This window comes from Pongo abelii, chromosome 9 (assembly GCF_028885655.2).
Source record: "Pongo abelii isolate AG06213 chromosome 9, NHGRI_mPonAbe1-v2.0_pri, whole genome shotgun sequence".
Taxonomy (NCBI): domain Eukaryota; kingdom Metazoa; phylum Chordata; class Mammalia; order Primates; family Hominidae; genus Pongo; species Pongo abelii.
Genome location: NC_071994.2, coordinates 6574637 through 6595708, shown reverse-complemented (window position 1 = coordinate 6595708; position 21072 = coordinate 6574637). Strand labels below are relative to the sequence as shown.

The window sequence follows — 21072 nt, the reverse complement described above, 5'->3', positions numbered from 1 at the left end:
GCCTCTGAGGTGCATCAGGAGACCAGGAGGCAAGGGGTTAAAGGCAAACCGTGGCATTCCCCAAATCTGTCCAGTTGGCTGGCATGGTACAATGTCGCGGAGCCTGAGGTGGCATCTTTTGTTTGGCTGCCGATGGCGGCCTTCGGGCCTTGGCATCCACGTTGCTGCAATTTTCCAGGAACACTAGATCATTTGAAAGTAGAGCTGCCACATTTTGCTCAATAAAGGGATTTTGTAGAGTGATGATAAATTTGGCATGTCTTTATTATTATTATTTTTTTCAACACTTAAAGAAAATAAAAGCTGGTACAAAGGTATGTTTGTTTCTGAAATCTGTTTCCTTCCCCAGATGTTCTTTTCTGCCAATTCTAAAATGCATTCTGAGCTCAGTCCTCCAGTTTCCTCTCTGTGGGGAAGAACAATGAGATCTTTGTAACCACACAGGGGAAACGGCCGCTTCCCTCCGCAGTGGGCATGGGGGAGGGGCTGGGACGTCCCACCTCCTCCCACCTCGATGGAAACCACGAGTCTGTGCCAGCCCAGCCGACTGTCGGGGGTTTGGCAGCCTCGTTTCCCATGGTGGTAATTTGCAGGGTCATGGCTCAGGGGCACCGCAGTCTACACCTCTGTCCCTGGATCCGTGAGTTTGCCGTGTGGCCTTGCAGTAAATGCTTCCATCTGCATGGTGTTTATGGACTCTGGGGCTTGGTACTGTCTTTGTTACCCGGAGTTGAACTTGCCCTTTTCCTTTTCTGTCTGCCTTTCTTGCATCAAATGCCGGTCCCCACCCAAAGGGTAGCCCAGTCTGCAGGACATGGCGCAGAGGTAGAGTTGGTGGCTTCACGAGGGTCCGGTGGGGCACAGACCTCCCTCGGCTGCTCTGTCTGTCGCTTTGTGACGTGAGACTGCGTGGGTGGGGTACCTGAGGGATCCGTGAGCCCGCCCTTCCCACACGTGTGCATGCACACACACATGTGCACAGGGCTTTAGAAGTACCACCTTAGTTGGATTTGAAGGACAGCCAAGAGACCTGTATAAAGCTTGTAGTTAGAGTCGTTTCGATACTGGCCTGAATTAAGAGCAGTCTCCATGGGGTTGCTGTCTGTGGGGTACGTGTTTAATGAAAATCCTTGTTTTTAAATAAATGTATCCTGCTTTAGAACACCCAAGATATAAAATCTAGACTTCATAGACAAAAATAGCTAACATTTGTTGTGTATCACAGTGTGCCAGGCGGGCTCTAAGAGATGTTTGATTTATTTAATCCTTCCAGCTGCCCTGTGGGCTGGGGGCCATCCCTACCCTCATTTTATAGACGAAGAAACTGAGGCTGGGAGAGGTCAATTAACTTGCTCAATTTCATGTAGGCAAAACTAGGAATTGGCAGACGGTGGTTCCAGTGCCTGCCTCTTAATTGCTACTTGAATTATACGAGTGTTTTCTTCCATCAATAAAAGAAATCAGTGAACAGCCTCCCGTGGGTTTCAGTAAGTGCAAGCCCTCCTTGTCATCCCAGACCTCAGCCTGCTCATTTAATGGATGAAGACACTGAGGCCTGGAGGGAACAGTGACTTCGGGGCCACTCTCCTGGGCTCTGCCACTCCTCTGGCCTCCCATATGAACCTGAGTGGCCACGTGACCCTGGGGGAGAGCTACTCAACTGTCCCAAGGAGAGGGTGATGACTGCTGGCCTCCCACCGGCCATCAGCGCCCCACTGACTGACACCCCTGAGTCAGTCTCCACCCTGGGACTGTTTCTCTCACTATTTGCCATGGCCTTGGGCCGCTTCCGGGGGCTTGGCAAGGCAGGAGGCGTGGAACCAAGATGGTATGTAATCAGAATGCTATATTTTGTTGAAAATAAGAATGTTAGTAACGGGCTGGTTTCTGGCAGGTCAAACTGGGACTCTGAAATACATATTTTTCTCTGCTCTGCCCTAAACCTTCTAATTAGTGAAAACGCACATTTGCAGACATCAGTCAAATGTCATATTCCCTAGCAGCTTGTCCTGGGATCACTGAGCTGGTCACATTCCACAGTTGCTAACTCAGGGCTTGCAGAGTATGTGTGCACGCGTGTGTGCATGCGTGTGTTTGTGAGAGAGATACATGCCTTCTGGGGAGCCCTGGTGGCCTGTTTCCTTCCCTCCCAGGCCCCTGAGCTTCTGCTCCCCACCCCACCCCCAGCCCCTTGTCAGCATGTGTGCGGCCACTGCAATGAGATACAGACGTTCGCCCAATTAAAACACAATTAGTAGAGGACACATGACTTTCAGGGAAAAGCGCTTTCTCTCAGGAAGATCTCTGCTGTGCGGTATTCCGTAGCTAGACCCCAGCTCCAGTCAACAGTGGACTCCATTAATAGCCTGGGTTTTGGAAGAGGCGATTTGCTTCCAGTAACTGGCTCCGGTGCATGGATGTTCCCTCCTCTTGCTGGAATCTCTGCCCGACCCAGACAGTGCTTGTGAGCCAGCCCTGGCGGGCTCCATGGGGTTCTGGGTCTGGGAGGCAAGGACTTGCCTGGGGTCATTCTCATTCTGCACGGCAGTAGCCGTGCTGGCTGCATGAAGCTGTATCACAGAGACCTGTGGGTCCTTTACATCTGATCATTTGTCATTTGTATCTGGGGTGGTTAGTTGCAAACAATTCCGCAGTAGCCAAATCAAGAAAGTCACTGGCTCTCGCAGGAGCGCGATTGGTGTGGGGCAAGCCTGGGGGCGTAGCCCAGGCAAGCCCTTCACCCTGATGCGCATTAGCCTTCTTATCCAGGAAATGTGGGGAGGCGGTCTGGGCCCAGGGAGGGGAGCATGCCGAGCTGGGGATCACCACTGGTCCAGGATTCAGGGCACCTCCGACCGTTCTCTGCCCAGCGCCTCCTCTTCAGTGTTACTTTGGTGTTTTCCATTTCACTTCTGCCTCTAGGCCAGTGTTTTTCAAAATGTGTTTCCTGAGTGGAAATGAAAAAATGTTCTGCGATCAGGCGCAGCTGGGAAATCCTAGGGGAGAGAAAGTGAACTAGGCTTCCTCACTGCGAGACTTCTCAGAGCCTTTAAAATGGTAATTATGCTCCAGGCCTTGTGCCCCTCTACCCAGGCATCCTTTACTGGTTGCGAAGAGAGGGCAGGTTACGGGTGAGTCCGGGTAAGTGGAGTTGTGCCTAAGCTGATACCTGACATAACCAACACTGTTCTGTCACCTTGCTTTGGTGTGGCTTCTTCACAGTTGTCACATCTGGGCCGTTTGGAGTGACCTAGCAAGTCCTTTGCTTGTCTCCCAGGACTTTCCAGAGTAGCCAAGCAGAGCCTTGGGCCAGTTCCCTTGTAGGGCCAGGCCCTGCTCGGGAGCACAGGCAGGAGAACAGCTGCCTCCTCGCCTGCCCCAGGGCCTTGGTGTCAGGGCCATAGTCCCCAGCTCTGCGGTGGAGCAGCAGGGACCTGCCTGGCCCATCTCCCTGTTGAGTGAAGACCCAGAGGCGTCTGTCCTGTTCTGTGTGCTCCGACGTGTCTGAAACCAGCTACCTCATTTTCTTTTTATCTTTTGCAAGTGATTTCTTATTTCCTGCTCCACCCCCAAACGTGCCCCCTGTATGTTTCCTGTTCGCCTGCTTCCCTGACCTTTGAAATGTGGTCCCTGCTCGGGAAACTTGCCTAGACCTCAGTTAATTATGGTTTTCCTCCAGGCTGTGTGTGTGTTTGTGTGTTTGAGTGTGCAAGTGTGTGCATTAGGATTAGAGAGAATTCGATGGGGGGCCAGGGGCCAACAGGAATGGGGGTGGCTGAGCTGAGAGGCCAAGGGCAGGTTCCAGGTTGCATTGAGAGCCCAAGCTGGTGAGTGTGAGATGGGCAGATGTGAGGTGTGTGTGGGGAGTGGGGTGCTGTCTGGGTGACTGGGCTGGGAGAGGGCAGGTGGGGGCCAAGCTGGAAGAGGTGGTGTTATTCTGTAGCACCTGATGTACACAGACTTTGGGGGTGCAGCTCCAGGCTTTCTCTCTCCCCACCCGCCCCTGAAGGCCCCACTGTCCTGCCTTCTGCAGCCAGCCTTCCTTTTGTCTGCCCCTGAGCTCCTCCGCTCTTGTGGTCGTAAGAAAAGCTTTTTATAATCCAAGTTGGTTTGGGAAGAGGCAAACTGTCCTTTCCCAACAGTCATATGCCAACCCTGGCCATGTCTATTCTGGATTTGAAGCAAAATATGGTATTTATTCATTATTGTCATACAAATGTCAGCAGCTCACTCACTCTTGATGGAGACAGCACCTGGAATGGGAGGGATGGGTCCACGGCCAGCGTTGGAGGTGCTCGGCCCCAGCACCCGGGACTTGCTCTGCAGGCAGCCCTGCTCTGCACCGGGCCTGCTCTGCACCAGGTTCCACTGGGTGGTATCAGCCATGCCTGCCCTGAGGAGGTGAAGTGCGGGCTCTCTCCAGTGAAGGTGCAGAGGCAGGGTGAGCTGGCGGGCTCACAGAGGACGTGAGCTTCCCCTGGGTCCAGGAGGCCAGGTCACATTCAGCCAAGTATTCATCAGCTGGGTGTAGAGACAAGGGAGGGTTTTTAGGGGTGGCAATGGCTGGAGGCATGGAGGTGGTCAGGGTGGGGTCTACGAGAGACTTGGTCTACTCTGGTGTGGTGGGATTCATGTAGAGAGAGCCTTTGGGGGCTGAGGCCAGGCTGCCGGGTAGATGGGAGAGACCTCTTGGCTTAGCAGGTCCTTGGGTGGGTGGATGGACGGATGGAGGGATGTTGGGGGAATTGGTGGGATGTAGATGGCTCAGCCAAAGTGGAAATGGGGGAGTAGAGCTATTCCTGGGGTGCTTGAAGATGTCAGCAAGTATCCCACTCCAGCTTGAGTTTGCAGAGCTTTCTCTAAAAGGCAGGACATGTGCTTGGTTAAAGGAAACCCAAGATTTTATTATTGTTGTAAATGTCAAGTCCCTCATTTTGAATCTTTAGACAACTGCAGAATTGTGTCACTGACTTGGGTAAAAGCCCAAGGAGAAACATGAAATTGTGTTGCCAAAATTGCGGTCATCGTAGCTGCATGAGGGTTTGAGTGGCCACCGCCACCCCAGTAGGAGAGACGCGTAGATGTTGAATACACTGTGAGCTGCGTGCAGGGGATTGAAACGTGGGTGTGGGGAAGGTCCCTGGCTTCATGGAACTGTCTGTGTAAAAGCGAGTCTGGGTGTTTCCTGTTTCTTCTACCTTAAGAAATTTCCACGAGAAGCTAAGGTATGGTTTTGCCAAGAATGTTGTTCATGGCCCAGCAATGAATATTTTCAGCCACTTGCAGACACCTGAACTTCATTCTTGGCAAACAGGTGTATGATTCTTGGACTTGGAGAGACTGAACTTTGCTGTGCTCAGAATGGAGGAGACCAGCTCACTTGTACTTTTGACAGTTATGCAGATTTCTCCCTGGTCCCCGTCATTTTAGCCAGATCAGTGCTTTTTCAAACATTTCCCCTTGAAGGGGAGATAGGACTTTCTGGCTCAGGGATGGGGAGACTTCCAGGCAGCCTTAAGCATTGTCCCTGCCCCACCCTAAGCATCTTTGAAGTTTCATGTTTTATCATAAAGTCTGTGAGAATGTTGCAGACTCCGTTATGGTCATGCTAGTTTTATTTTTTTAATATGGTTTGAATTTTATATAAAGTACATGGATTAATATCTGAGAACTAATGTGCAAGGCCTGTATGCAAAACATAATACAACTTTACAGAAGGACGTCAGAGAGGACTGCAGTAGATGTTCACGGATAGGAAGACAGGAGATGGAGATGGCAGTTGCCCCCCAGATTGATCAGCAGATTCAGTGCAGGGGCCGGCAGTGCGCTCTCCTCCCTATTCTTTCCTCGCGCCCCATTGCACAAATGTTGGTGCCTGGCATTTAAAGAAGCAGACCAGTTGCAGTGGCTCACACCTGTAATTCCAGCACTTTGGGAGGCCAAGGTGGGTGGATCACTTGAGGTCAGGAGTTTGAGACCAGCCTGGCCAACATGGTGAAACCCCATCTCTACTAAAAATACAAAAATTAGCCAGGCGTGGTGGCGGGCGCCTGTAATCCCAGCTACTTGAGAAGCTGAGGCAGGAGGATCACTTGAACCCAGGAGGCAGAGGTTGCAGTGAGCCTGGATCGTGCCACTGCACCCCAGCCTGGGCAACGGAGTAAGACTCCATCTCAAATAAATAAGACATAAAGAAGCAGCATGTCAAGGGTGGTGCTATGTAGAGGTGTTGGGGGTGATGGGCACCCAGCATCCGGAAGCAAGGTGGGGTAGGGTGCGGAGGTGACTGACAGCAGAGGCTACTGGAGCAGATAGGAAGCTGGTTATGGAGCTAATAAGTAAATTGACTGAGCAAATAAGTAAACATATGGATAGTAACACAAGCCAGGCTTTGCACTTTAGAGAAGGTGCTTACAAACATGGACTAGACAGTACCCAGACACGTGGCTGAAACTGCAGGTACTGCCACGCACGCGTGCACAGAAATAGAGAAATAGTCATAGATGCATGTGTGTATAAAAGTGTATGTGTGCTGGGCACGGTGGCTCATGCCTGCAATCCCAGCACTTTGGGAGGCCGAGGTGAGTGGATCACTTGAGGTTAGGAGTTTGAGACCAGCCTGGCCAATGTGGTGAAACTCCGTCTCTACTAAAAATACAGAAATTAACCAGTTGTGGGGACACACGCCTTTAATCCCAGCTACTTGGGAAGCTGAGAATCACTTGAACCTGGGAGCCAGAGGTTGCAGTGAGTCGAGATCGTGCCATTTTACTCCAGCCTGGGTGACAGAGTGAGACTCTGTCTCAAAAAATAAAATAAAATAAAAGTGTGAGTATATACACACACGTACAGTTGGTTCTTGTTACTCTTGAAAGTTATGCTCCATGAAGTCACTGTGAACCCTGAATTATTGAATACTGAACCATTGCTCCTAGGGGAAACATCGGGCTAGGTTCCTGTGAGCCTCAGGTCACAACGTTTTTGCCAACTGATCGATATGTGACCTTGTCTTTTTTTTTTTTTTTTAGGACAGCATCTTGCTGTGTCACCCCAGGCTGGAATGCAGTGGTACAATCATGGGTCACTGCAGCCTTGACGTCCTGGGCTCAGGCCATTTTCCTGCCTCAGCCTCCCGAGTAGCTGGGACTACAGGCATGCACCACCACACCTGTCTGATTTAAAAAATATACAGATGAGGTCTTGCCATGTTGCCCAGGCTGGTCTCAAACTCCTGGCCTCAAGTGAACCTCCTACCTTGGCCTCCCAAAGTGTTGGGATTACAGGCATGAGCCACCGCACTCAGCCTGTAACCTTGTCTTATGTGTGTTTCTGTTTAAAGACACCTTATTTAGGCTGAGCACAGTAGCTCACGCCTGTAATCCCAACACTTTGGGAGGCTGAGGTGGGAGGATCACTTGAGCCCACGAGGTTGAGGCTGCAGTGAGCCAAGGTCACACCATTGGACTCTAAAGCCTGGGTGACAGAGTAAGACCCTGTCTCTAAAAAGCACCTTATTTACTGTATATTGTTGATTCATTAACATTAAATTCATGGCCAACTACGCTATAACTCATACCTGAATAAAGCCTCTCACGCATATTCTTTCTGTAAGGCGCTGGGCAGTCTCATGCACCTAGGAGCACTACACAGCACTTCAGCATATGTGCAGGGGAAATTTTACACAGCAAAATTGCCCACAAAAAGCACAGTGATGTGGAAAGCATGGCACTAGCTAGATCGAGAGAAGAACACTTGCTTACATCTCGACAGCTGGAGCAAGAAGATGGGGTGTTGTGGCCTCGGTTGACCTCAGTTTGGAACGTGTGATGGTGACTCAGTTTTTCACACTCTGCAAGTCTGTGAATGATTGCAAAAGTGCTGGGAGGTTTAATTTGGGGGATATAAATAAATGTTAGCAAGTAGGCGAGCTCAAGTACGGAATCTGGGAAGAAGGAGGACTGTACCTGTATTTCCTACCTCCATCAGCAGACAGGCCTAGAAGCAATGACCCCAAGTAGCAGTGAGCACACCAGAGCCCAGGTCTGGGTTTCTGAATACCATTCTCCACCCAAAGGAGCCAGAGCTTGTCCACGAAGAAGCTGGTTCTAGGGCTGGGGCAAGGAAAGGTGCAAGCCAAGCGTGGGGCATCTTATTGTGTAAGAAAGCAAAGAAGTTCTGGAGGACTGGTGGGGACCTCTGGAACACAAGAGCCAGCTCAGAGGGGTACTCACTGTCCAAATCTAGGAATATTTGAACGTCAAAATGTTGTGTACATGCCTTAGCGGCCAACCCACATTTAAAACAAATTCCTGAATGAGGGCTGTAACTGTAGTTCCAAGTCATTCTTTTTTGTAGCTCATAATAGCCCATAATATTACTATACCATATGTTTGCATTTACCTATTTTTATTTTATTTTATTTTTTTGAGATGGAGTTTTGCTTTTGTCACCCAGGCTGGAGTGCAATGGTACGATCTCAGCTCACTGCAACCTCTGCCTCCCGGTTTCAAGCTATTTTCCTGCCTCAGCCTCCCAGTAAGCTGGGATTACAGGCATGCACCACCACATCTGGCTAATTTTCGTACTTTTAGTAGAGACAGGGTTTCACCATGTTGGCGAGGCTGGTCTCGAACCCCTGACCTCAGGTGATCTGCCTGCCTTGGCCTCCCAAAGTGCTGGGATTACAGTCTTGAGCCACCGTGTCCGGCCTGCATTTACCTGTTTTTAATTGTGGTAAAATACATGTAACACTTACCCTCGTAACCATTTGTAAGTGTGAAGTTCAGTGGCATTAAGAACATTCACGTTGCTGGTAACCACTGCCACCATCCATCTCCCACCACAGTTTAATAAATGATTGAAAACAGACTTTCTTGACCACAAACAATGGTGCAGCAGCAGCATCATAGATCTCTGTCCTGCTGGCTGAGCTGTGGCATCCTTCCTTTTTTATATTGTAAAAACTGTAAATAAAATGCCATAAAAACGCCAACGTTGATCTTTGTGGAACTTGGGGAGCTGACTGTAGAATGTGTCGGGGGTATAACAGGACCAGGGCAGCCCAGGTGTTTCTGAAGGAGACGAATCGGGAGGGACTCGCTACCCCAGGCATCAGGGCAGATTGCAAACCCTTGTTTTCGCACATCATGCCGATGCGGGGTGGACAGTTAGACCAAGAGGAGCCTGGAAGCAGACCCAGGCTTTGGCATCTGGAGCTTTGGCATCTGGCAGAACTCCTGTCCCTGGGGTTGGGGTGTGAGGAGGTGTGCGGGCTAGTAGTGTGAATAACTGCTTTGAGGAGCTGAGGCTAGAAGGTGCCCAGAGCTGTGTTAGGTGTCAGAAAAGTTGTTTGTGAGGCATTGTGCGTAGGATTAAGTAACTTGAGTGCATAATTGCCTCTGGGGATCAGGCCTGGGCATGCTCAACATTCACCAAGTCATGTTTGTTTTTCAGTGCTCCAGCTCTTCCTCCTCCAGGAAGCCTGCCCAGTCTACCCACAGCCAGGTCTACCCACAGTCAGCCCTTCCTCTTCTTAGAAGCCTGCCTGGTTCACCCACAGCCGTGTTTTCTTCCTCTAGGAAGCCTGCCTGGTCCACCCACAGCCAGGTCTGCCTCCTCCAAGAAGCCTGCCCGATCCACCCACAGCCAGATCTTCCTCCTCCAAGAACCCTCCCTGGTCCACCAACAGCCAGGTGTACCCATAGTCAGCTCTTCCTCCTCTCGGAAGCCTGCCCACTCCACCCACAGCCAGATCTTCCCTGTCTAGGAAGCCTGCCTACTCCACCTACAGCCAGGTCTTCTTCCTCCAGGAAGCCTGCTTGGGCCACCCGCAGTCAGCTTATCCATCCCCAGGCTCCAGGCATTACCTGTCCGTGCATTCATCCCACCTTTTCTTCTTGGGTGGTTTTGTGTGTGCGAGTGTGCATGTGTGTGTGTGTGTGTGTGTGTATCCTGCCCAACTAACCTGCGGGCTCCTTGACTCTGGAGCCCTGATGTCTTCTGTTTCTCTGTCTCTTCCATCGTGCTGGCACTGGACGCAGGATCATTCCTGACTGATTAATCTGTAGCTTGTGTCCAGGCTGCAGCTTGCTCCGATGAGCAGTTGGAGGCCCAATGTAATGCTTGGTGAATATAAATAAGGCATGGACTGAAAATGTTGCTTATTTTGGTATAGTAGCAAAGGATTGGGTTACCTTGAATTGAGTCTTGTTTGGTGTAACCATGTAAATAAACAGTGTAAAATATAGGCTATTGGAATGGAAGCCCAGACATCTGTTATGAATTCTATATATAAATATTGGATATGCTTACATGGGTTAAAATGAGATTGTTGGCACTTGGGTTTTCAAACTCCTGATTCTGCTCTCGTGGGGACTGATCACGGGTCCTGGTACTCAAGGCAGGAGGGGCCACGAGCTGGCCTTTCTCTGACACTGACTTGCCAGAAGTGGGTGTTCCTGGGAGTGGCAGACATACACCCACTAGAGATAGATCTGAATCACCCCCTCACATTCTCCTAATAGTGCCAAGAACCCACAGCAGAGTGCGGGGTGTACTGAGTTTGTGCTGAGCAGGGCTGCCTGAATCTGGGATTGAAGAAAGTGTTCTACACCCGATTAAACCAACTGGGAATCCAGGCAAAAGAAGACGTTCCCAGGGGAAGCCAGCCTGCCCAGCGTGCATGGTGCCTTTTAAACAGATTATCTGCATTTCCATTGGGATCAAGTTCACTTAACAACATTACTCATTGGTTTTTTTGTTTTTGCTTTTTGTTTTTTGTTTTTTTTTGTTTTTTTTGAGGCAGAATCTCACTCTGTCACCCAGGCTGGAGTATAATGGTGCGATGTTGGCTCACTTCAACCTCCGCCTCCCGGGTTCAAGTGATTCTCCTGCCTCAGCCTCCCGAGTAGCTGGGATTACAGGCATGTGCCACCACACCTGGCTAATTTTTGTATTTTTAGTAGAGATGGGGGTTTCACCGTGTTGCCCAGGTTGCTCTCAACCTCCTGATCTCAGATGATCCACCTGCCTTGGCCTCCCAAAGTGTTGGCATTACAGGTGTAAGACACTGCACCGGGCCTTTTTTGTTTTTGTTTTTTTGAGACAGAGTGTCCTGTCTCCCAGGCTGGAATGCAGTGGCGCAATCTCAGCTCACCGCAACCTCCACCTCCCGGGTTCAAGTGGTTCTCCTGCCTCAGTATCCCAAGTAGAGCTGGGATTACAGGGACCCACCCGCCACCGCACCTGGCTAATTTTTTTTTTTTTGAAACGGAGTTTTGGTCTGTTGCCCAGGCTGGAGTGCAGTGGTGCAATCTCAGCTCACTGCAACCTCTGTTTCCCAGGTTCAAGGGATTCTCTTGCCTCAGCCTCCAGAGTAGCTGGGATTACAGGCGCCCTCCACCATGCCCATCTAATTTTTGTATTTTTAGTAGAGATGGGGTTTCACCGTGTTGGCCAGGCTGGTCTCGAACTCCTAACCTCGTGATCCGCCTGCCTCAGTCTCCCAAAGTGCTGGGATTACAGGCGTGAGCCACCGCACCTGGCCATAATATTCCTTTTTATGCATCATTCCTTTTTATGGCCCCTCTCACCTCCTTCAGGTGGTGAATAGACTACGTTTCATTTATCCTTTCATCGGTTATGGACATTTGAGCTGTTTCCATGTTTTGGCTGTGTGAACACTGCTGTTAACATGCGTGTACCTGTATGCGTACATACATGAGTAGAGGGGTTCAGTTCTTTTGGGTATATACGTAGGAGTGGAATTACTGGTCATAGGATCATTCTGTGTGTAACTTTTTGAGGCACTACCAGGCTGTTTTCCACAGCAGCCAGAGGTGTCTTTAAAAGCAGTTGTCAGCCGGGCTTGGTGGCTCACACCTGTAATCCCAGCACTTTGGGATGCCAAGGCGGGCAGATCACCTGAAGTCAGGAGTTCGAGACCAGCCTGGCCAACATGGCAAAACTCCGTCTCTACTAAAAATACAAAATTAGCTGGGTGTGGTGGTGCATGCCTGTAATCCCAGCTACTCAGGAGACTGAGGCAGGAGAATCACTTGAAACTGGGAAACAGAGGTTGCAGTGAGCTGAGATTGTGCCATCACACTCCAGCCTGGGCAACTAGAGTGAAACTCTTTCTCAAAATAAAAATAAAAGGAATGATCACTTCCTGCTTCATGAATGAGGAAACTGAGGCTCTGGGAGATGGGAAATCCTGCCCGGAATCTCACAGCTGGAGGCCAGGCCGGGCTTTGAATCCAGGCACCTGAGTCTGAGTGGATGGTGTGTGCTTTGTGTTGGAGCTGGCCCAGGGCTGGATGAAGGCAACATTTAATTAATGAAAACCACTACCCTTCCTGGCTGTTACCTCTTGAGCACTTTTCTGTGAAGCATCCTGGTTAAGCCTCGCACTCTCTGATGTGGAGGTGCAGTAATTATCCCCATTTCACAGACAGGACGTTGAGGTCAGAGGGGTTGAGGGATTCTCGTGGGCCAGGTCTCGGCCAGGCTTGCTAACCCTGGAGTCTGCCGTCTGCTCTGAAGTGGTCACTCTGCGCTGGAGAGCTGACCTGGCCCTTTTGCCTTTGTGATGTACGGTCCTGAAAAAAATATTTGCACAAATAGCTTCATAGGAACATACATGGAGTTTGGAATTAAAAAAAATATTAAAAACTATATATTTACCAGTATTACCAATATGTTACCCAGAGACTCGTCTCGCTAATGAGGCCACCTTTACTTTTTCAATCTTCGTCTCTGCTGGCACTTTCTCATAACTGCCATTCATTCTAGTAGAAATCATGGTTCACAGTTATGCTGTGTGTGTGGTTTTTGGTTTTGACATGTCGAACGTTTTTGTTGTTACCACAGTCATTTTGTTACTATTTAATTGGTGCTACCTTTCCACGGAGACAATAGTCTAGTTACCCCTGCTGCTGGAGGTTGTTCCTTTTTTTTTTTTTTTTTTTTTTGCTATTACAAATAAGGCCTCAGCAAATATTGTGACTAAGACTTTTTCCTTCTTTCTGGTGTTTCTTGGGACAGACTCTTGCAGGGGTGATCCCTGGGGAGAGGGCGTAATTATTTTATGTTCATGATGCAACAGTCACCACCGTGTTTTCTGAAACGTTTGTTCTGCAGTCTGGGCTGCCAGTTGACATTCTGTTTTTCATGGTGATCTGGTGGGTCCTGGGGTGTGATGGTGGCCGGGCCGGCTGCTTCAGCCCTCAGCCTGTCCATCCCCCACCCACACCCAGAACTGAGGCTCCAAGGTGCAGCCTCAGGTGTCTGCCGCAGCCTGTGCATCCCTCATCGCCCCAGGTCTGTTCCCCTCCCTTCTCCTCCTTCTCGAATTACACTGCCCAGAGCTCAGGCTAGAGGTCAGCAGGTCCATCACTGGATGGAATGACCTGGGGCAGGCCAAGGTACCTTTCTGATGGTATCTGGGGGCTGTGTAGCTGTGACCCCTGAGCTGCAGGGGGCGTGAAACGAGAGACCTTGGGCACATGGGCACATCACGTGGTGGGAAGGAGCCCAGAGGACCAGCACCTACTATGCTCTCCCCACACTCTGCTCCAGTGTGCTCCCACCCCAGGACCTTTGCCCAGGCCTGCCGGCTCCTTCTCTCCCAGCAAGGCCTGCTCTGTCTCATGTAGCATGCAGCCCCCCGACCCACTTCACCCTGTGCCGTTTCCCTGATCTGCAGCGTTTATGATGTAACATTACTAAGGTGTCCTTATTGGCTGTGTTTATTGCTTGTTTATTACCAACCACAGGAATATGGAGCCAATCAGGCCCATGTCCTGGGTGCCTGGGTGGGCCAGCTGGTGCTGGGCGCTCGCCTGCTAGAGGAGTGAGTGCCCATGGCCAGCCCCTCCTGGTGCCTGGACTGTGTCTCCTTAGTGTGCTGCCTCTGCAGGCTTCTCTCCTGAACTGTCCTCTTTGCTGTATTTTTTTTTTTTTAAGCTTTAAAAGAAGTTTTTGTAGAGATGCGGTCTTGCTGTGTTGCCCAGGCTGGTCTTGAACTCCTGGCCTGAGATGATCCTCTCTTCTCGGAAAGTGCTGGGATTATAGATGTGAGCTACCGAGCCAGCCCTTCTACTCTGCTCTTCTCTTTCCCTCCTGTCGGGTTCTGCTCCTGCCATGTTCCCCCCTCTCCCCACCAAAGGCTGGGTTTTCTTTGTCTGGGCTCCTTTCCCCTTTGGAGAGGAGGGGGCTGTAGGGCCTTGGCGCGGGGCCCCTCAATGACCGGATGCCCCCATCACCCAGAGCTCCATAGACCCTGGTGGGGAGGAGGGGGAGCAGAAGAAGAGATGCCGTCTCTGCCTGCTGGGGAAGGGCAGGGGCCACCCACACAGAGCTCTCCCATTTGCTGTGGACCCTGGGGCCACTGCCAGTTCCTTCCAAAGGAAAGCCAGCTCCCCAGGTGGTGGGAGAGTGATGTGGGTTCCTGTTAAACTTAGGAATTGAGTGTGTGGTTGTTTCTAAGTGTCTTAGAAGCCGGAGTGACTCCTGGAAAGAGCTTGCCTGCCACGGTGGGCCTTACCCTGGCTGTGCCCACAGATGTCCCTGGGGCCTGCCTCTGCTGCCCGGCTCTCCTGGCCTCCCCCGGCCTCCCCCAGTGTGGGTTGGGAAAAGCACAGCAAATTAAAAAACACCTCCATCTCCGGCCTTTGAAGAACGCACCTGAACAGCCGAGAGTGTAAACCGTGGTGAAATGTGGTCTTTCCAGTTTGGGGAGAAGCAGGGCAGAGCTAGGGCTTTTGTACCCAGGGTTTCCAAGAGCTCCTGCCTCCCTCCGCTGGGCTGGCCAGGGCCCCCCACTGGGACCTCCAGCTGTAGTAGGGAAGGGTTTACTGGGTTGCTGGGCACTGTGGACTGCCCCTAAGGGCAGGTATGCCTGCCTTTACCCGGGTTCCCCTCCTGCCTGGAAGATACAGCCCATGGGAGGCCTGTTGTCTGTGGGATCCTCCAGCCTCAGAGACACTGGGGCCAGCGTCTGCCTGGTGAGGTGCAGGCCTGGCAGGCCTGGTCCCCCACCTGCTTGAACACCCACGGTGGTGGGGGCTCCCTGCCTCCCGAGACAATCTGTCATTGTTGTCCAAGGAAGCTAATTTAGAGTAGAAAGTTCCGTGTCCAGTCCCACTCTGTGCCTGTGTTAGCAGGGGACTCTCGGGCCGGAGCTGGGTCCACCCTGGTAGGGGGACTTCATGGGGCCTGGGCGACAGCACTGTGTATTTGTGTGTGTGTGTGTGTGTTGGTGTGTGTGTGTGTCTGGGTGTGTGTGTCTGAGGAGGTGGACCAGTTTCTCAAAAGGCCTGTGACCCCAAGAACCAAGGAATTTCAGTGTGAAGGGTGGATCACACCTTCACTGGTGAGTGGGGACAAGCTGGGGGCCTCGCCACAGGAGCAGCCAGGGCATGGGGCACAGTTGGCCTCATTCACAAAGTGGGAGGATCAGTGATCCCTGCTCCAGCGGCCAGGACGATGAGTGGGAACACACCGTGTGGGGGCCGCCTGGCCTGGGTGTGCCGCGGGTGTCCTTGTTGGTGATGGGTCCACCTGCTTGTGCCACCAACGCCCTCTGGGTCTCACACACAATTCTGTTCCCGGCGAAGGCCCCTCCTGCCCCCAGGCCTCAGTGCTGCTTCTGTCTCGGAAGGCCCCAGGCGCTCCTGCATCCTGGGCGTGATTCCTGTGTGCCTGCGGACCCCCTTGCGGCTGCCATCTCATCTTTTGGTGCACCTGTCGGCCAGACCTCCTGGTAGCGGGTGCTGCGCTCCCCTGAATGTGCCAGGGCCTGGGGGTGGGGACCTGGGCTCCTCCCTCGCTCGCAGCCTCACCGAGTGGAGGGAACTCAGTGTCTTGGAGTTGGGGTGCCTGCAGGCTAGGTGGCGCAGGTGAAATGCAGACCCCTCAGCTGGTGTTCCAGAGCAGCTGCCTTCCCCTGCCTGAGGGACTTCACCCGCAGCCCAATCAGGGGTGGGGCCTGGCGCGTCGCCCGCAGGCTGGGTAGGGGTGGGGCCTGGGTGGCCCTGCCTGTGAGCTGCATAGTTGTCGCCTTTGACCCTGAGTTTTCTTCGTTATCTGTTTGGACCTGTTTGGGGCAGGCAGGGGATGAGATTTGGAGATAAATGCCTTAGCTGTGGCCATCTCCTTTTGTGAGAGGTCAGAATGTCCAGTTCCGCTGCAGTTATACATCCCATATTTTGATTTTTTTTAATTTTTTCCTTTTTTTTTTCGAGATGGAGTCTCGCTCTGTCACCCAGGCTGGAGTGCAATGGGGCGACCTCAGCTCACTGCAACCTCCACCTCTCGGGTTCAAGTGATTCTCCTGCCTCAGCCTCCCGAGTAGCCGGGGTTACAGGCGTGAGCCACCACGCCCAGCTAATTTTTGTATTTTTAGTAGAGGCAAGGTTTCGCCATGTTGGCCAGGCTGGTCTCAAACTCCTGGCCTTAAGTGATCTGCCCACCTTGGCCTCCCAAAGTGCTGAGATGACAGGTGTGAGCCACCGCGCCTGGCCCAGAACTCTTTAATTCCCACCTGAAACTTTCTCCCTTAAGCAGGTCCCCAGTCCCCCTCCCCCAGTCCCTGGTCCCACCATTCTGCTTTCTGTCTCAATGAATTTGCCTACCATAAGTACCTCATATAAATTGAATCATGAAGTATTTGTCCTTTTGTATCTGGCTTATTTCACTTAGCATGACATTCTTAAGTTTCATCCATGTTGTAGCATGTGTCAGAATCTCCTTTATTTTTTTTCCAGACAGTCTCATTCTGTCACCTAGACTGGAGTTCAGTGGCACGATCTCGGTTCACTGCAAAATCTGCCTCCTGGGTCCAAGCAATTCTCCTGCCTAAACCTCCTTAGTAGCTGGGAGTACAGGCGCGTGCCACCATGCCTTGCGAATTTTTGTATTTTTTGTAGAGATGAGGGTTCACCATCTTGACCAGGCTGGTCTTGAATTCCTGACCTCACTGATCCACCCGCCTCAGCTTCCCCACGTGCTGCGATTACAGGCGTGAGCCACCGTGCCTGGCCAGAATCTTTTTCCTTTTTGAGACTGAATAGTACTCCATTGTGTGGATGGAGCAGACGTTGCCCCGCTATATCATCCCTCAGTAGAGGGACGCTTGGGTTGCTTCCATGTTTGTTTTTTTGTTTTTGTTCTGCTGTTGTTGTTGTTTGTTTTTTTTGAGACAGAGTCTCGCTGTGTCGCCCAGGCTGGAATGCAGTGGCTCGATCTTGGCTCACTGCAACCTCCGCCTCCAGGGTTCAAGTGATTCTCCTGCCTCAGACTTGTGAGTAGCTGGGATTACAGGTGCCCGTCACTACGCCCAGCTACTTTTTGTATTTTTAGTAGAGACGGGGTTTCACCATGTTGGCCAGGCTGGTCTCGAACTCCTGACCTCAGGTGATCCACACGCCTCAGTCTCCCAAAGTGCTGGGATTACAGGCATGAGCCACCACGCCCAGCTGCCTCCTTGTTTTGGCTGTTGGGAAGGATGCTGCCGTGATCCTAGGTGTATGCATATCTGATCGTGTCCCTGTTTTCAATTCTTTTGGGTATATAACCCCAAGCGAAATTGCTGGGTCATATGGTAATTCTATGTTTAAGTTTTTGGGGAACTGCCGTACTGTTTTCCATAGTAGCTGCACCATTTTACATTTTTGCCAATAGTGCACGAGGGTTCCAGTTGCTCCAGATCGTCACCAACGCTTGCCATTTTGTTTTTTTGATAGTAGCTGTCCTAATTGGTGCAAGGTGGTATCTTATTGTAGTTTTGATTTGCATTTCCCTGATGATTAGGGATATATTAAGCCTGTTTTGATGTGTTTATTGGCCATTTATATGTCATCTTTGGAGAAATGTCTATTCAAGTTGTTTGCCCATTTTTGAGTTGGCTTGGTTGTTTTCTCATTGTTGAGTTTTAGGAGTTCTCTGTATTTCATGGATATTAATCTCTTAGTAGATCTATGATTTGGAAATATTTTCTCTCATTCTGTGGGTTGCCTTTTTACTATCTCGATAGTGTCTTTTGATGCACAAAATCTTTAGCTTCCCATGAAGTCCCGTTTGTCTTTATTTGTTGCCTATGCCTTCCTGTTGTTTGACTTTCACAGTGTCCCTCGTTGCCACGAAGAACTGTAGACCTAAGATGATGACAGCACGGGTGGGGCGGCGGAGGCTCCGCTGTCATTTTCCTGGCCTCAGGTCCTCTGTGTGTCCTCCCATCCTGTGGAGCATGTCTCCTGGGAATGGGAGGGGCCAGGATTTGAGCCAGTGCTTGTCTTGGCAGGGGGGCCTGTGCTCAGAACCATCTACCCCACTGCCCTGGGGTCTCCTGGGCCATGCTCTGGCCCTTTGTGCTCCCAGGTACCCTCGTAGAGGCTGCAAATCTTTCCCCTGCTGAAATGAAACCAACAGAACTAACTACAGGATTCAGTTCTGTGATTGTCATTGCCTGAGTTGAGTTTGTTTTGGCTTTCTCTTTCTTGGTGAAGGTGGGAGTGTGGGGTTGGCTGGGCTCCCCCGTCTGTGCAGGAGGACCCAGGGGTCTGCAGTTTTCATGAGGAATGTCAGCTGTTTTGAGCCAAGGCTTCAGATATTTTTTGGGGGTGTTTGTGGCCAGCCCAGCCTAGCCCTGCTGACAGCAGACATGGACTGATGGAGCTCCCTGGAGGCCCTTAACCTCCTCGTGTCCACATCTTGTGTTCACTCCTCATGTGGCTTCTTAGTCCTTCTGAGTCTGTGTTGGGGGTTGCTGGACCCTCCTGGGCTGACGTCTGAGGTGTCCGGTAGGGTGATGGTCTCAAGGCCTCTCCTGATTCTCGTTCAGCCCGTTGTGGGAATGAGACCGTTGTCTGCGAGATGAGGCCTCTTGCACAGGCAGAAGGGGCTGAGGGCTGGGGTGCAGAGGGAGGTGAGGGAGCCAGCCTGGCCGCAGGCAGATCAGGAATGCTTGGGGTGGGTGGTGGAGAGAAGTGTAGGTGAGGCCAGAGGCCAAGGCCTTGGAGGCCAGGCTGGGGAGTCTGACCTTGTTCTGCACGGCACTGGCACAGGGAGCTGTGAAAGGTGTCTGAGCCAAGGGGTGGCATTCCAGAGTGACCCTTTAAATGTAGGAACGTCTAGAAGCCGGGTGGGAGAGATATGGAATACAGGGGTGGATGGGAAGCTGAGGCCATGGGCCAAGGAAACGGGCCTGAGCTTGGACAGTGGTGAAAGACTTGTAAGGGAATCTTGAGGCTCTGTCTGGCCTGGGCTCTGAACCCCTCAAAAAATGTGGCCCTGTGGCTGGGTCTGTAGCGTGCAGCATGGCCAGGGCTGTGCCTTCATGTCCCCGTCCCCTGTATCAGGCCAACAAAGGGGATGTGGCTTCTCTGCAGCCTCTGGAGGATGATGTGGGAGGTTTTGGGCATGGCAGGAAGGGTCGCCCATACCTGGGGGAACAGATGTAGCAGTTGGTAAACAAACAGGTGCTGTCACCGAATGTGGGAAGAAGGCTGTTTGCTGCACTGCGGGAGCTTCTGAATGATGCGGGCCGGGGCTGCCCAGGCAACCTCCTGACAGCACATTGCGGATGGAAGGAAGGAACTGGAGGTCTTGGGCATGGGCGGGGCAGTGTCAGGAGTGCTCTGGGCATAGTGCTCCATCCCAGGGCTGTGTGTCCTGCTGGCTTAGCCAGTGGCCCTCATGGTTTGCTTCTGCCCCACAGCCTCGCCGCTCCTGCTATTTGCCAACCGCCGGGACGTACGGCTGGTGGACGCCGGCGGAGTCAAGCTGGAGTCCACCATCGTGGTCAGTGGCCTGGAAGATGCGGCCGCAGTGGACTTCCAGTTCTCCAAGGGAGCCGTGTACTGGACAGACGTGAGCGAGGAGGCCATCAAGCAGACCTACCTGAACCAGACGGGGGCCGCTGTGCAGAACGTGGTCATCTCCGGCCTGGTCTCTCCCGATGGCCTCGCCTGCGACTGGGTCGGCAAGAAGCTGTACTGGACGGACTCAGAGACCAACCGCATCGAGGTGGCCAACCTCAATGGCACATCCCGGAAGGTGCTCTTCTGGCAGGATCTTGACCAGCCGAGGGCCATCGCCTTGGACCCTGCTCACGGGTAAACCCTGCTGCGACTCCACCTGGGTCCAGGGGGCGGGGAGTGTCACCATTTCTCTCTCGAATTTACGTGAGCCCAAGTTTTTTTTCAGAAAAAAGGTGTGACTCTTAAAATGAATTCGTGGGGGGTGTGTTGGCTCATGCATGTAATCCCAGCACTCTGGGAGGCCAAGGCGGGCAGATCACTTGAGTCCAGGAATTCAAGACCAGACTGGGCAACATGGTGAGACCCCATTTCTACAAAAAAAAAATACAAAAATTAATCAGGCATGGTGGTGTGCACCTGTAATCCCAACTCCTTGGGAGGCTGAGGTAGGAGGATCATTTGAGCCTGGGAGATCGAGGCTGCAGTAAACTGTGATCCCACCACTGCACTCCAGCATGGGCGACAAAGTGAGGAGACCCTGTCTCAAAAAAAAAGAGCTCAGCTTTCAGGATTTGTTATTGTTGAGAGAATTACTTCCCCTTGAGATTCCATAGTTACGTTTCTTTCTTTTTTTTTTTTAATTGAGATGGAGTCTCCCTCTTGTTACCCAGGCTGGAGTGCGGTGGCACGATCTCGGCTCACTGCAACCTCCACCTCCCGGGTTCAAGTGATTCTCCTGCCTCAGCCTCCCAAGTTGCTGGGATTACAGGCACCCCACCACGCCCAGCTAATTTTTGTATTTTTGGTACAGATGGGGTTTCACCATGGTGGCTAGGCTGGTCTTGAACTCCTGACCTAAGGTGATCCACCCGCCTTGGCCTCCCAAAGTGCTGGGATTACAGGCGTGAGCCACCGCGCCTGGCCCATAGTTATGTTCCTTTTTAAAACTTGCCTGTCTGAGGCAACCGATGTGCCTGGCCGTGGGTTTGAATGGTTAAACACATCTTTGCTGTGTGTATGGTGGGCGGCCTGGGAAGTGCGGACTCTCAGGCAGGGGAATTTGCACCTTCTCCTGGCTTTCTAACTGCATTGG

General features: G+C 51.8%; 1 protein-coding gene across 3 annotated transcripts in view; it reads left to right on the top strand.

The window, feature by feature from the left end:
• Positions 1-21072, top strand: part of LRP5 (LDL receptor related protein 5) — a 142954-nt gene that overhangs the window by 15473 nt on the left and 106409 nt on the right. For all 3 annotated transcript variants that reach the window (XM_024255552.3, XM_063728052.1, XM_063728053.1), the window contains exon 2: positions 19718-20114. In XM_024255552.3, the coding sequence (XP_024111320.1) occupies positions 19718-20114 (397 nt within the window). The remainder of the gene's footprint in view (positions 1-19717; positions 20115-21072) is intronic.